Below are 16,697 nucleotides of genomic sequence, written 5' to 3' on the forward strand. Positions count from 1 at the left end.
CTCTCACTTACACCCGGCGAGCTGTGGTCAAGGAGCAGCTGTGGCCAAGGAGCAGCTGTGGCCAAGGAGCAGCTGTGGCCAAGAAGCAGCTGTGACGCAGGAGCCCAGACTTCAGTCAAGTGTTAGCCTCCAGACTCCGGGCCAGCAGGCCTTCCCCGACACAACCAAGGACTTCCTACTCAACAAAGTCGCCATCTCCAACCTTAGCACGTAACTACACCACATCTCATTCCCTTAGGCATCACTAGGAGGCTCGAACCCCCGACCCGACGGTGTGAGGCGGAAGCTCTTCCACCGAGCCATCAGAGAAGCCCAAGTGAATGGAATGTTTAGACCATTAACAGGTGTCCTGTTAATGGTCTCCAGGACGCCATCCACCAGGAGGAGGACGTCAGTAACACATAAGGAGCAGCAACACCGGGGCCACCAGGAGGAGGACGTCAGTAACATATAAGGAGCAGCAACACCGGGGCCACCAGGAGGAGGACGTCAGCAACACATAAGGAGCAGCAACACCGGGGCCACCAGGAGGAGGACGTCAGTAACACATAAGGAGCAGCAACACCGGGGCCACCAGGAGGAGGACGTCAGTAACATATAAGGAGCAGCAACACCGGGGCCACCAGGAGGAGGACGTCAGTAACACATAAGGAGCAGCAACACCGGGGCCACCAGGAGGAGGACGTCAGTAACATATAAGGAGCAGCAACACCGGGGCCACCAGGAGGAGGACGTCAGTAACATATAAGGAGCAGCAACACCGGGGCCACCAGGAGGAGGACGTCAGTAACACATAAGGAGCAGCAACACCGGAGCCACCAGGAGGAGGACGTCAGTAACACATAAGGAGCAGCAACACCGGGGCCACCAGGAGGGTGTCGTCAGTAACACATAAGGAGCAGCAACACCGGGGCCACCAGGAGGAGGACGTCAGTAACATATAAGGAGCAGCAACACCGGGGCCACCAGGAGGAGGACGTCAGTAACACATAAGGAGCAGCAACACCGGGGCCACCAGGAGGGTGTCGTCAGTAACACATAAGGAGCAGCAACACCGGGCGACCTTGAGGCGCTGCACCCGTCAAACAACATCACTGCTCGTGTATAATGACTACGCGAAGATGACGCCCGAGACTAATGATATGATAATGACTGACAATGAGAGCGACCACTCGCCAGAGGGGATCCCGGATCATTATCCCAGATGGGACAGAAATGGTTGGGCACGTTTTGTGTCACCTAATGCCTGTACTGAAGAAAGGCAGTTAGAACAGAAAGCAATTCAGGAAATAAAGAAAAATCCAAAATATTTCTTCTCATATGCGAAATCAAAAGCAAAAACCACTGCCAGTATTGGACCTATTCGTACAAGTGAAGGTTCATACACGGAGGATGACAAAGAAATTAGTGAAATCCTAAAAAAGCAGTATGAGGACATGTTTAGCACTCCAATAAACAACATGAAGGTGGAAGATCCTGACAATTTCTTTATGCGGGATATTCAAACCCCTGTAAATATAACTGATATAAACACGAGCGCACTAAATTTTGAAAAAGAAATTGAAAACATGCCCATGCACTCGGCCCTAGGTCCAGACTCATGGAATTCAATATTTATAAAGAAATGCAAAGTGCCGGTAGCACAGGCACTCAGTATAGTGTGGAAGAGGAGCTTGGACACGGGGAAGATACCAGATGCACTTAAAGTAGCAGACATAGCCCCTCTAAACAAGGGAGGGAGCAAAGCATTGGCAAAAAATTATAGACCAGTTGCACTAACATCGCACATCATAAAAGTATTTGAGAGAGTGATTAGGAGTCAGGTCACCAATTTCATGGAGACCAATGACCTTCACAACCCAGGCCAACATGGATTTCGAGCGGGAAGATCGTGCCTCTCACAGCTACTTGAGCACTACGACAAAGTCACTGAGGCATTAGAAGAGAAACAGAATGCTGATGTGATATACACGGACTTCGCAAAGGCTTTCGATAAATGTGACCATGGCGTGATAGCACACAAAATGAAGTCAATGGGAATAACCGGTAAAGTAGGACGCTGGATACTCAGTTTTCTGTCAAACAGGACTCAGCGAGTAACTGTCAACCATATAAAATCTAGTCCAAGTGCAGTGAAAAGCTCTGTACCTCAGGGTACAGTCCTTGCACCGCTGCTTTTCCTTATTCTCATATCAGATATAGACAAAAATACAAGTCACAGCTTCGTATCATCCTTTGCAGATGACACAAAAATCAGTATGAAAATTACCTCGGCTGAGGACATTGAAAAACTTCAAGCTGATATTAATAAAGTTTTCGACTGGGCATCAGAAAATAACATGATGTTTAACAGTGATAAATTCCAGGTACTCAGGTACGGTAAAAATGAGGACCTTAAACATAATACAGAGTACAAAACACGATCAAATGTACCCATAGTAGGAAAACAGCATGTAAAGGATTTGGGAATAATAATGTCTGACGACCTAATGTTTAAGGAGCATAACCAAGCAAATATTGCGACAGCCAGAAAAATAATAGGATGGATTACGAGAACTTTCAAATCCAGGGATCCCATCACAATGGTTGTACTCTTCAAGTCACTTGTGTTGTCCCGTCTTGAGTACTGCTCAGTACTCACTTCCCCCTTCAGAGCAGGAGAGATTGCTGAAATAGAGGGAATACAGAGAACATATACGGCACGCATAGACGCAATAAAGCACCTAAATTATTGGGATCGTCTCAAAGCCCTCCAAATGTACTCACTAGAAAGAAGACGAGAGAGATATCAAATAATATACACCTGGAAGATACTGGAGGGCCAAGTACCAAATCTACACAGTAAAATAACAACGTACTGGAGTGAACGACATGGAAGAAAATGTAGAATAGAACCAATGAAGAGCAGAGGTGCCATAGGCACAATCAGAGAACACTGTATAAACATCAGAGGTCCGCGGTTGTTCAACGTCCTCCCAGCAAGCATAAGAAATATTGCCGGAACAACTGTGGACATTTTCAAGAGGAAACTAGATTTATTCCTCCAAGGAGTGCCGGACCAACCGGGCTGTGGTGGGTATGTGGGCCTGCGGGCCGCTCCAAGCAACAGCCTGGTGGACCAAACTCTCACAAGTCAAGCCTGGCCTCGGGCCGGGCTTGGGGAGTAGAAGAACTCCCAGAACCTCATCAACCAGGTATCAACCAGTGGGTACAGGTGGTGATGGGCCGAGGCTGTGGCCAGGTGATGGGCGTGATGGGATCACGCCCATCAACTGTCCCGGGCCACGATTGATCACGGAGTTACTCGTCCACCTGCCACACCGGTACATCTTTAAGACAACCATCACCTGATGACCACACACCAGGAGACGACGACGATTGGGCCCATCCTGGGACCATTATGGTGTTGCTGGGGGCGAGGGAGGGAGTCTTGAGGGGACCATGGCCGGCACTCCAGGCTCCGCTGATGAATATATCCAACATGATGAATATATCAGAGTGGGGGTGGGAGAGTACGGAATACCCCCCCCCCCCATGTTACATTGGTGGCAGCGGTGGGATGGACACCTTCCCCTGGTCGTTGTTTCTGCCACACTGTCTCCTCTCTGATGCTCCTCTACCCAGGAGCCCGAGCAGAGTATTCTTCCGCCTAGTTTTACTAAGTTACTAGCAAGGCTTGCTAGTAACTCTTGTTAAACTAAACTGTTAAGTTTAACAACTAACCTCTGTTGCACTGAATGACCCAGATTGGTTGAGTTCTTTTAGCTGAAGTTAATTACACAAGCGTCTTAGGGAAGGGCTATTTCCGTTTACAAAATGGCTATTTGACATTTGAGAATTAGTGGACGTGGAAACTCTGATGACCTGTGACCTCAGGTCGGCCAAATTGTTCCGCGCCGAGGTCTAGTCCCGGCTCGTGACGTCACTAATGGTGACTTAACTCATTATTCTAACAATCAGGATACTCTTGATACTATAAACAGGAATATTATACAATTTGAATGAAGACTAATTTCTCTGAATTACTGAATAAAGTGGAATAATTCATTATACGAAATTGTGAACAAAGGCGGCAGTTATTTTCACCGCCTATCTCCCCCCCCCTGGGGATGCGACCATGTGCTTGGGGTCAGGTCCCTCCTACCCCGTGGTTTCTCGAACATTCTGGGTCATGCCTACAACAGCTAGTTTGTTACACCGGAAGGCGGGTCGACACTCCCCGGAAGGCGGGTCGACACTCCCCGGAAGGCGGGTCGACACTCCCCGGAAGGCGGGTCGACACTCCCCGGAAGGCGGGTCGACACTCCCCGGAAGGCGGGTCGACACTCCCCGGAAGGCGGGTCGACACTCCCCGGAAGGCGGGTCGACACTCCCCGGAAGGCGGGTCGACACTCCCCGGAAGGCGGGTCGACACTCCCCGGAAGGCGGGTCGACACTCCCCGGAAGGCGGGTCGACACTCCCCGGAAGGCGGGTCGACACTCCCCGGAAGGCGGGTCGACACTCCCCGGAAGGCGAGTCGACACTCCCCGGGTTCATGCCAGGTGTCATCAGCCCATTTTTATTCATTTGTACATAGGGTTAGTGGCCGGGTTTTGAGTCGGTGGATAGCGGGGGGGGGGGGGGGAGTGCGTGAGAGTTAGGCGGAAATACCGTCGCTTTTCACTGGTATGCGCCCTATGGCCAAAAATTTACGTAATTTGAAATGAAATCGGCTCACGAAAGTGATGTACTCTCCCGTTTTCTGTTTGAGTCCTCCGGCTTACTCGGTAAGGTTAAGAGAGGAAACTTTCAATTAACTTTTTCCATGACGTTTTGAAACTTTAGTAGAGGGGCAGGAAATTCTCCAAGAGTCAACAGAGTAAGTTGACCCCCTTAACTTGCTGTTTTGGAAAAAAATATAAAAATTATTTTCAATTCTGTTTAATATTTAAATTACGTCCATTTTCGGGCAAACGGCCAAATTCAGACGTAATTTGTAAGAGTAGAGGTTGGCGTGTGAGTGTCTTTGCAAGAATGCAAGAACACCAATGCTATGTACTCTCAACCCACTGTACCTTTTTTGTATACAAGTGTGAACTTATTGGCTACAATGACTTAAGAACTTAATAACGGTAGCTTCAGAAGGCCTATTGACCAATGAGAGATGGTTCCTATGTACACTCTTTCAATTAAAAATACGTTTAACTTGCGCGTGAAACAACCCAGCAAGCCCAGGTGTATATGTTACCCTGTAATCTGGTCCATAAATCAACACCTGTTTCCCCAACCGGTATTTACCCTGGTCTTTCCTCAACCTAAACTGAATCCATTTGAAACAGTTTCCCGTTAGTTCGGGGGTTCATGCTTCACTTTCCCTCTCTCCTTATTCCATAAACACGACCAGCTCGGTTTTGGCCGCCAGGCGGCTGCTACTTATTAGCAAGCACTTACTAGCGGCTCCTATATACTTACCAGCGGCTCCTATATACTTACCAGCGGCTCCTATATACTTTACCAGCGGCTCCTATATACTTACTAGCGGCTCCTATATACTTACTAGCGGCTTCCTATATACTTACTAGCGGCTCCTATATACTTACTAGCGGCTCCTATATACTTACTAGCGGCTCCTATATACTTACCTAGCGGCTCCTATATACTTACCAGCGGCTCCTATATACTTACCAGCGGCTCCTATATACTTACCAGCGGCTCCTATATACTTACTAGCGGCTCCTATATACTTACTAGCGGCTCCTATATACTTACTAGCGGCTCCTATATACTTACTAGCGGCTCCTATATACTTACTAACGGCTGCTACTTGAATTACCCCCAGACTACCCAGGGTGTGTGCACTAAGCTCAATATGAGGCGGCCGCTTATGGGGCGCCTCACTATATTGGTAAGCTTATAGTGAAGCGGATGATTGTGACCCTGGCGAACACTGGCACTCGTGTTGCAACCTTGCACAACGTGCACAGATTTATTCATATCTGCAGTGTTTGCCAGGAGGAAACATTCCACAACGTTGTACTTACCAGGAATATTTTCCTGGTGCACGTGCGCCAGCCCCCACGTGGGCCAGCCCCCGCGCGCGCCAGCCCGCGCAGGCCAGCCCCCACGTGGGCCAGCCCCCGCGCGCCCACGTGCGCCAGCCCGCGCGGGCCCTCGTGCGCCAGCCCCCACGTGGGCCAGCCCCCGCGCGCCCACGTGGGGCCAGCCCCCGCGCGCCCACGTGGGGCCAGCGCCCACGTGGGGCCCGCGCCCACGTGGGGCCCGCGCCCACGTGGGGCCCGCGCCCACGTGGGGCCAGCCCCCGCGCGCCCACGTGGGGCCAGCCCCCGCGCGCCCACGTGGGGCCAGCCCCCGCGCGCCCACGTGGGGCCAGCCCCCGCGCGCCCACGTGGGGCCAGCCCCCGCGCGCCCACGTGGGGCCAGCCCCCGCGCGCCCACGTGGGGCCAGCCCCCGCGCGCCCACGTGGGGCCAGCCCCCGCGCGCCCACGTGGGGCCAGCCCCCGCGCGCCCACGTGGGGCCAGCCCCCGCGCGCCCACGTGGGGCCAGCCCCCGCGCGCCCACGTGGGGCCAGCCCCCGCGCGCCCACGTGGGGCCAGCCCCCGCGCGCCCACGTGGGGCCAGCCCCCGCGCGCCCACGTGGGGCCAGCCCCCGCGCGCCCACGTGGGGCCAGCCCCCGCGCGCCCACGTGGGGCCAGCCCCCGCGCGCCCACGTGGGGCCAGCCCCCGCGCGCCCACGTGGGCCAGCCCCCGCGCGCCCACGTGGGCCAGCCCCCGCGCGCCCACGTGGGGCCAGCCCCCGCGCGCCCACGTGGGGCCAGCCCCCGCGCGCCCACGTGGGCCAGCCCCCGCGCGCCCACGTGGGCCAGCCCCCGCGCGCCAGCCCCGTCCACGTGGACGCATCCCGCCACTTCACAAAGGAGGTAGTAAAGCCAATGCAAAATCCTACATAATAAAATTTCTGACATAACACACACCATAAGTGTTTGAGTGCTAGGAACTAAGGTTACAACACACATGGAATGACAACATCTACACAACCCTAGACAACACGGGTTCGGAACTCAGCACTCCTGCCTCTCACCACTCCTAGACCACTATAGCATGGCCTCAGGTACCAGGGAAGACACCGATTTCGCGAAATCTTTCGACAAATGTGACCATGGTGTTATTGGACACAAACTGCGCACAAGAGGAATTACTGGCACAGTAGAGCGATAGATCTTTAACTTCCTAACGAACAGAACCCAGAGTGTAATAGTCAACACAGTAAAATCCGGATCACCCAGCGTGAAAAGCTCAGTCCCGCAAGGTACCGTACTTGTTACAGTGCTCTTTCTCAGTCTCGTATCAGATATAGACAAGGACACACACTATAGCAGGAATGTCAAACTGAGGGTCCCCTCGAGGGCCATATGGGCCACATTTGTCCTGTCATGAGGGCCACACACCACAACTAATTGAAGTCATTTAATAAAAATTATTGCAGAATATTTTTATTACTTAAAATTAGAAACACACAATGTGCATACAAATGGTTTAGCGGCTAGTCACATTCATGAATGCAAAGTAATGAAGTAGTTTAACAAAATAAAAAACAATTTGACACGACAACATAGACTTCTATGCAGCAGAAACAAATACATTGTACAAAAATGACAACAGTTCAATATGAACTGTTGTCATAACTCGCTTGCCTCACAGCTGGAGTCTTGTTTCTTTTGAAATCTATTAAAAGGTAATAGTTTAAATTATAAAAACTGCAATTTTGGCCATTAAATGACCAAATTACAGTATTCTTTGTGCGGGTCGTCGGTGTGCTTGCAAAGGGCAGTATGTCTCACACGCCTGAATTGATTGTCACTATAGTATTATATCATCAGTTGCAGATTACACCAAGATTTCCATGGCAGTAGGAAATGTAGATGTTTATCTCAGAGTGTTTGGTAATATGTTTATTGTTTGTGATGTGTGTCTATGTATGTATTAACACGATGTACTGAACGGGGTGAGAATAGCTTGAGCTACCTCATCCCTTTGTGTGTATTTTACCTCAATAAACTTATTTCAATTTTCATTTCCATGGCAGTAGACACAGAACAGCCACCCAAGTAGAGGACACAGCCAATCTGCAAGCTGATTTGTGTTCCTCACGTGTGCCCCAAAGAATGAGGCGATTTGATAAAAAATACTATGCCCAAGATTACCATCAGAGTGCCGGCGGGCTGATGGGGAAATAGCCTCGGCCGACCGGCTAGGGAGCCGGTCGGCCGAGCGGACCGTACGCTTGACTTGTGATCCTGGGTTCGATCCCAGGCACCGGCGAGAAACAATGGAGATAGTTTTGTTCACCCTATGCCCCTGTTACCTAGCAGCAAAATAGGTACCTGGGTGTTAGTCAGCTGTCACGGGCTGCTTCCTGGGGGTGGAGGCCTGGTCGAGGACTGGGCCGCGGGGACGATCATCCCCGCGGTAAACAAAAGGTGGATCAGACAATACTAATTATACGAACGATTGGTTGATTAATGAAGATTAAGCCATCCAAGAGGTGGCACGGGCATGAATAGCCCGTAACATATGAACGAGTTTAGGTGGATATAAATACGAGTGGCCCCGTATGGGTCAATAGGCCTTCTGTATTTTATATTATGAATTATGTTCTTATCGTATACAAGGCCAGTCAATAAGCACAGCGTTACAGATACTTTGTATTAGTTTGTGAAGGAAGTGCTTCATACAGTGTCTAGGATATTGTTTGTGGCTGTGATCTTAGCTGTGACCTTCTTAGGCGTGACCTTCAGGTGACGCAGATTTACGCTCTCAAGGACGTATTCGCGCACGATATAGCTAGGTGGAAGAGAGGAATGTCGGTCCCCTGCCCAGAGACCGGCTGGCGGCCTGTCGGTCCCCTGCCCAGAGACCGGCTGGCGGCCTGTCGGTCCCCGGCCCAGAGACCGGCTGGCGGCCTGTCGGTCCCCGGCCCAGAGACCGGCTGGCGGCCTGTCGGTCCCCGGCCCAGAGACCGGCTGGCGGCCTGTCGGTCCCCGGCCCAGAGACCGGCTGGCGGCCTATCGGTCCCCGGCCCAGAGACCGGCTGGCGGCCTGTCCCTGACTGAAAAGTCACCAGAATTTCAACTGTTCGACTGAAAAGTTCACTTTTCTCTGTGCAAACCTTTACCATTAAACCCCCAGGAGTATACTGTGAGCGTAGAGACAAGGGGCGCCCTTGGGAAACAAACGGAACTACAAGGTTGGTACTGGGAGGGGGAGGAGGAGTGCCTGGCGACCACGGGGGTACCCGGAGCATACTAGCACACTGGACACGCCAGTTTTTCTTTAACTTCAAGTATGATCAATCATGTGGCTCACCACAGATGTAAACTGCTTAGTCCAGAGACTTGTGGTAGTGTTCCTCAACCTACTGTGCCACAAGTGTGGTACTGGCTTATGGAGAGTATAACTGGCTTTGTTAAATGATTTTAGGGCGGTTCAGTTCTTGAGCTAAATATACAACCTGTTCTCTCGCACAACACACAGTACTTTAACGTCAAAATCTCCCACGGCAAAGTTAGATGTATTAGAAATCACAGCGGAGAGCAAAATTGACGCGATGTCCACCCCGAGAGGACGGCCTGAATTGTGCACCTCTTTAACCTTTTCCACTTCCGGGTACTGTGTGTGTGTGTGTGTCTGTGTGCGCGTGCAGGATAAGAACATAAGAATACAGGTAACTGCAGAAGGCCTATTGGCCCATACGAGGCAGCTCCTATTTATAACCACCCAATCCCACTCATATACATGTCCAACCCACGCTTGAAACAATCATGGGAGCCCACCACCACCACGCCACGTGGCAACTGGTTCCACAAATCAATATTTTGAGGAGGATAATTAAAATTATGTAATGAGATGGGCATAATATATGAGCTTGCAGGTAATTCTTGATCTATATACTCTATAAACCATTATACAGGATAGTATTGTAGCATAAGTGGGAACTGGAAACCGCAAATGAGTCTATGAAATGTAAGGAAATACTTGTGCCATGTACGAATAGTTAACAAGTAAACCGCTCGGAAAGAAGTTCTGCCCGAAACGCTGCGTGTACTAGTGGCTTTACAAGATTGTAATTACTATGCTATGTATCCTCACAATCCCAGTGTACCTTCTTGTATATAAATAAATAAAAAAATAAAGTTGTAGAAGCCACCTCCATCCACATCTTTAAGGCCAGATTCGACACGGATTTGATTGTCAGCACAAGACCAATTAAGCTGGGCATAAAAACAAAGATCTCGCTTCCCTTTAGTCACTAATAAGTACAGATAGGCTCTGTACCCAAGCTAAAAAAAAAAAAAAAAAAAAAAAAAAAAAAAAAAAAAACATATAGGAGGATATCCAGACCAATCAAAGCTAACAAATATCCCCGGAGAACCCGGATAAACATAGACATAGCTGTTTATATTGGCTCCCCGAGGCGTGTGAAGCTATTTATCAGCAATGAGAGATTTAAACCAGTGAAGAGGCTTACCTAATAGTGTCTACAGGGATTGTGAGGCCTGATATATGATGCGTCGCCTACTGGCCTTCTTGTATTGTGGTTTAAATTAACTATTCTGATGTTCACATTCTTCTTGTGAGGGGAAGTGGTGGGGGGGGGGGGGGGGGGGGAGGCAGGCAGACGTCAGTAGGTGGGAGGTGGACAGACAGACGGACAGTCGTCAGCAGGACAGGTCATCCATTACAGTAGGAGCAGGTGAAGGTGACCAAGGCGGAGTGGTGCAAAATCAGGTTCCTTCAAGGTGACGTGCATTCCCAACACGCGCCACTGTGCGCGCGCACCTCACTCACCCAGGCCTAGCTCCTGGACCCCGCCTCACCTCACCCACCCAGGCCTAGCTCCTGGACCCTGCCTCACCTCACCCACCCAGGCCTAGCTCCTGGACCCCGCCTCACCTCACCCACCCAGGCCTAGCTCCTGGACCCCGCCTCACCTCACTCACCCAGGCCTAGCTCCTGGACCCCGCCTCACCTCACCCACCCAGGCCTAGCTCCTGGACCCCGCCTCACCTCACCCACCCAGGCCTAGCTCCTGGACCGTGCCTCACCTCACCCACCCAGGCCTAGCTCCTGGACCCCGCCTCACCTCACCCCACCCAGGCCTAGCTCCTGGACCCCGCCTCACCTCACCCACCCAGGCCTAGCTCCTGGACCCCGCCTCACCTCACCCCACCCAGGCCTAGCTCCTGGACCCCGCCTCACCTCACCCACCCAGGCCTAGCTCCTGGACCCCGCCCCGCCTCACCTCACTCACCCAGGCCTAGCTCCTGGACCCCGCCTCACCTCGCTCACCCAGGCCTAGCTCCTGGTCCCCGCCTCACCTCACCCCACCCAGGCCTAGCTCCTGGACCCCGCCTCACCTCACCCACCCAGGCCTAGCTCCTGGACCCCGCCCCGCCTCACCTCACTCACCCAGGCCTAGCTCCTGGACCCCGCCTCACCTCGCTCACCCAGGCCTAGCTCCTGGACCCCGCCTCGCCTCACCCACCCAGGCCTAGCTCCTGGACCCCGCCCCGCCTCACTCACCCAGGCCTAGCTCCTGGTCCCCGCCTCACCTCGCTCACCCAGGCCTAGCTCCTGGACCCCGCCTCGCCTCACTCACCCAGGCCTAGCTCCTGGACCCCGCCTCACCTCACCCACCCAGGCCTAGCTCCTGGACCCCGCCTCACCTCACTCACCCACCCAGGCCTAGCTCCTGGACCCCGCCTCACCTCACCCACCCAGGCCTAGCTCCTGGACCCCGCCTCGCCTCACCCACCCAGGCCTAGCTCCTGGACCCCGCCTCACCTCACCCACCCAGGCCTAGCTCCTGGACCCTGCCTCACCTCACTCACCCAGGCTTAGCTCCTGGACCCCGCCTCACCTCACCCACCCAGGCCTAGCTCCTGGACCCCGCCTCACCTCACCCACCCAGGCCTAGCTCCTGGACCCCGCCTCACCTCACCCACCCAGGCCTAGCTCCTGGACCCTGCCTCACCTCACTCACCCAGGCCTAGCTCCTGGACCCTGCCACACCTCACCCACCCAGGCCTAGCTCCTGGACCCCGCCTCACCTCACCCACCCAGGCCTAGCTCCTGGACCCCGCCTCACCTCACCCACCCAGGCCTAGCTACTGGTCCCCGCCTCACCTCACCCACCCAGGCCTAGCTCCTGGACCCCGCCTCACCTCACCCACCCAGGCCTAGCTCCTGGACCCCGCCTCACCTCACCCACCCAGGCCTAGCTCCTGGACCCCGCCCCGCCTCACCTCACCCACCCAGGCCTAGCTCCTGGACCCCGCCTCACCTCACCCACCCAGGCCTAGCTCCTGGACCCCGCCTCGCCTCACCCACCCAGGCCTAGCTCCTGGACCCCGCCTCACCTCACCCACCCAGGCCTAGCTCCTGGACCCCGCCTCACCTCACCCACCCAGGCCTAGCTCCTGGACCCCGCCTCACCTCACCCACCCAGGCCTAGCTCCTGGACCCCGCCTCACCTCACCCACCCAGGCCTAGCTCCTGGACCCCGCCTCACCTCACCCACCCAGGCCTAGCTCCTGGACCCCGCCTCACCTCACCCACCCAGGCCTAGCTCCTGGACCCCGCCTCGCCTCACTCACCCAGGCCTAGCTCCTGGACCCCGCCTCACCTCACCCACCCAGGCCTAGCTCCTGGACCCCGCCTCGCCTCACCTCACCCACCCAGGCCTAGCTCCTGGACCCCGCCTCACCTCACCCACCCAGGCCTAGCTCCTGGACCCCGCCTCGCCTCACCTCACCCACCCAGGCCTAGCTCCTGGACCCCGCCTCACCTCACCCACCCAGGCCTAGCTCCTGGACCCCGCCTCGCCTCACCTCACCCACCCAGGCCTAGCTCCTGGACCCCGCCTCACCTCACCCACCCAGGCCTAGCTCCTGGACCCCGCCTCGCCTCACCTCACCCACCCAGGCCTAGCTCCTGGACCCCGCCTCACCTCACCCACCCAGGCCTAGCTCCTGGACCCCGCCTCGCCTCACTCACCCAGGCCTAGCTCCTGAACCCCGCCTCACCTCACCCACCCAGACCTAGCTCCTGGACCCCGCCTCGCCTCACTCACCCAGGCCTAGCTCCTGGACCCCGCCTCACCTCACCCACCCAGACCTAGCTCCTGGACCCCGCCTCGCCTCACTCACCCAGGCCTAGCTCCTGGACCCCGCCTCACCTCACCCACCCAGACCTAGCTCCTGGTCCACCGCCTCACCTCACCCACCCAGACCTAAGCTCCTGGGCCCCGCCTCACCTCACCCAGGCCTAGCTCCTGGACCCCGCCTCAGTATTCCAGACTACAATTAATAATACAAATTTGTACGTCTTGGCGGTCCATCATATTGATATTCTCATCACAGTAAGTCTCGCCCCAGCTGGAGGATGGCTTGGTGATGCCAACATATTTCCTCATTATCTTTTGCGGGTATCTTTATGCCCACCTGAACATTACCTGTGGAAGATTTCCAGAGTTATTTTACTCTTACCGCCCCAAAACAGCCTCACAGCTGTTGTGTATTCACCTAGTTGTGCTTGCGGGGGTTGAACTCTGCTCTTTCGGCCCGCCTCTCAACTGTCAATCAACTGTTACTACTAATTTTTTCCCCCACACACACAAAGGAAGCAACCCGTAACACCTGTAACTCCCAGATACCTATCTACTGCAAGGCAACAGGGGCATCAGGGTGAAAAAACTGTGCCCACTGTTTCTCGCCGGCGCCAGAAATCGAACCCGGGTCACAGAATTACGTGTCTAGCGTGCTATCCACACAGCCACCGGCGCCCCTGTTTGTGTGCTTGTGGTGTGATGGGCCAGCTGGCCATCACAGCCAGGCTGATCCAGACGGTGGCGTGTGGGGTCCCCGGGCACATCGTAGTTCGCTAAAAACTACTTTTTGTTCAACGTTCAGCGCATCCTTGGCATTTGTTGACGTGTTGCCCGCTAGTCTGTCCCCCCCCCCCCCGCCGCCCACACGGCACTCCACGCCCACCCCACCAGGAAGTACAACAACAACAGACCCACCAGGAAGTACAACAACAGACCCACCAGGAAGTACAACAACAGACCCACCAGGAAGTACAACAACAGACCCACCAGGAAGTACAACAACAGACCCACCAGGAAGTACAACAACAGACCCACCAGGAAGTACAACAACAGACCCACCAGGAAGTACAACAACAGACCCACCAGGAAGTACAACAACAGACCCACCAGGAAGTACAACAACAGACCCACCAGGAAGTACAACAACAGACCCACCAGGAAGTACAACAACGACAGACCCACCAGGAAGTACAACAACAGACCCACCAGGAAGTACATCAACAGACCCACCAGGAAGTACAACAACAGACCCACCAGGAAGTACAACAACAGACCCACCAGGAAGTACAACAACAGACCCACCAGGAAGTACAACAACAGGCCACCAGGAAGTACAACAACAGATCCACCAGGAAGTACAACAACAGACCCACCAGGAAGTACAACAACAGACCCACCAGGAAGTACAACAACAGACCCACCAGGAAGTACAACAACAGACCCACCAGGAAGTACATCAACAGACCCACCAGGAAGTACAACAACAGACCCACCAGGAAGTACAACAACAGACCCACCAGGAAGTACAACAACAGATCCACCAGGAAGTACAACAACAGATCCACCAGGAAGTACATCAACAACAGACCCACCAGGAAGTACAACAACAGACCCACCAGGAAGTACAACAACAGATCCACCAGGAAGTACAACAACAGATCCACCAGGAAGTACATCAACAACAGACCCACCAGGAAGTACAACAACAGACCCACCAGGAAGTACAACAACAGATCCACCAGGAAGTACATCAACAACAGACCCACCAGGAAGTACAACAACAGACCCACCAGGAAGTACAACAACAGACCCACCAGGAAGTACAACAACAGACCCACCAGGAAGTACATCAACAACAGACCCACCAGGAAGTACAACAACAGACCCACCAGGAAGTACAACAACAGACCCACCAGGAAGTACATCAACAACAGACCCACCAGGAAGTACAACAACAGACCCACCAGGAAGTACAACAACAGATCCACCAGGAAGTACATCAACAACAGACCCACCAGGAAGTACAACAACAGACCCACCAGGAAGTACAACAACAGACCCACCAGGAAGTACAACAACAGACCCACCAGGAAGTACATCAACAACAGACCCACCAGGAAGTACATCAACAACAGACCCACCAGGAAGTACATCAACAACAGACCCACCAGGAAGTACAACAACAGACCCACCAGGAAGTACATCAACAACAGACCCACCAGGAAGTACATCAACAACAGACCCACCAGGAAGTACATCAACAACAGACCCACCAGGAAGTACAACAACAGACCCACCAGGAAGTACAACAACAGACCCACCAGGAAGTACATCAACAACAGACCCACCAGGAAGTACATCAACAACAGACCCACCAGGAAGTACATCAACAACAGACCCACCAGGAAGTACAACAACAGACCCACCAGGAAGTACAACAACAGACCCACCAGGAAGTACAACAGACCCACCAGGAAGTACAACAACAGATCCACCAGGAAGTACAACAACAGACCCACCAGGAAGTACAACAACAGATCCACCAGGAAGTACATCAACAACAGACCCACCAGGAAGTACAACAACAGACCCACCAGGAAGTACAACAACAGACCCACCAGGAAGTACAACAACAGACCACCAGGAAGTACAACAACAGACCCACCAGGAAGTACAACAACAGACCCACCAGGAAGTACAACAACAGACCCACCAGGAAGTACAACAACAGACCCACCAGGAAGTACAACAACAGACCCACCAGGAAGTACATCAACAGACCCACCAGGAAGTACAACAACAGACCCACCAGGAAGTACAACAGACCCACCAGGAAGTACAACAACAGACCCACCAGGAAGTACAACAACAGACCCACCAGGAAGTACAACAACAGACCCACCAGGAAGTACATCAACAGACCCACCAGGAAGTACAACAACAGACCCACCAGGAAGTACAACAGACCCACCAGGAAGTACAACAGACCCACCAGGAAGTACAACAACAGACCCACCAGGAAGTACAACAACAGACCCACCAGGAAGTACAACAACAGACCCACCAGGAAGTACAACAACAGACCCACCAGGAAGTACAACAACAGACCCACCAGGAAGTACAACAACAGACCCACCAGGAAGTACATCAGTTTAGGGAACCCGCCCCCAACCTGTTCTCTTCTCGCTTAAACAAATTTCACATTATCGACCCCAACGTAAAAATGACAGTGGTTTAATATACTAAAATAACTACCGAAAACTAACACATTCTGGGACTAATGAGCAGAAGCGGCGGTAAATTAGACGGGTTAGTGCGTACGCTGGTAGAGGGAAAACCCACTGTCGATGTGACGACTGACGACTTAGCAAGCGGATTGGCTGGTGAAAAGGTGAATCCACCAATCAACAGCCACTCCTCAATGACGTCATCAATCCAGGATCCTCCTGGATTGGGTAGACACACTGTGATGTAATCGCAGGAACGCAGGATTTAACTGGCGCCAAAATTCGTGACTTAACGGCACAC

At 53.4% G+C, this 16,697-nt stretch overlaps 1 protein-coding gene across 1 annotated transcript in view; it reads left to right on the forward strand.

Moving 5' to 3' along the window:
* The window catches only part of LOC138371806 (mucin-5AC-like), a 30,012-nt gene extending 13,652 nt beyond the window's left edge, over positions 1-16,360 (forward strand). Inside the window, exons 2-3 of the mRNA XM_069336829.1 lie at positions 5,983-6,921; positions 13,972-16,360. Coding sequence (XP_069192930.1) covers positions 5,983-6,921; positions 13,972-16,360 — 3,328 coding nt within the window. The remainder of the gene's footprint in view (positions 1-5,982; positions 6,922-13,971) is intronic.
* The last annotated feature ends 337 nt before the right edge of the window (positions 16,361-16,697 follow it).

The sequence above is a fragment of the Procambarus clarkii genome, chromosome 37 (assembly GCF_040958095.1).
Source record: "Procambarus clarkii isolate CNS0578487 chromosome 37, FALCON_Pclarkii_2.0, whole genome shotgun sequence".
Classification (NCBI taxonomy): Eukaryota; Metazoa; Arthropoda; class Malacostraca; order Decapoda; family Cambaridae; genus Procambarus; species Procambarus clarkii.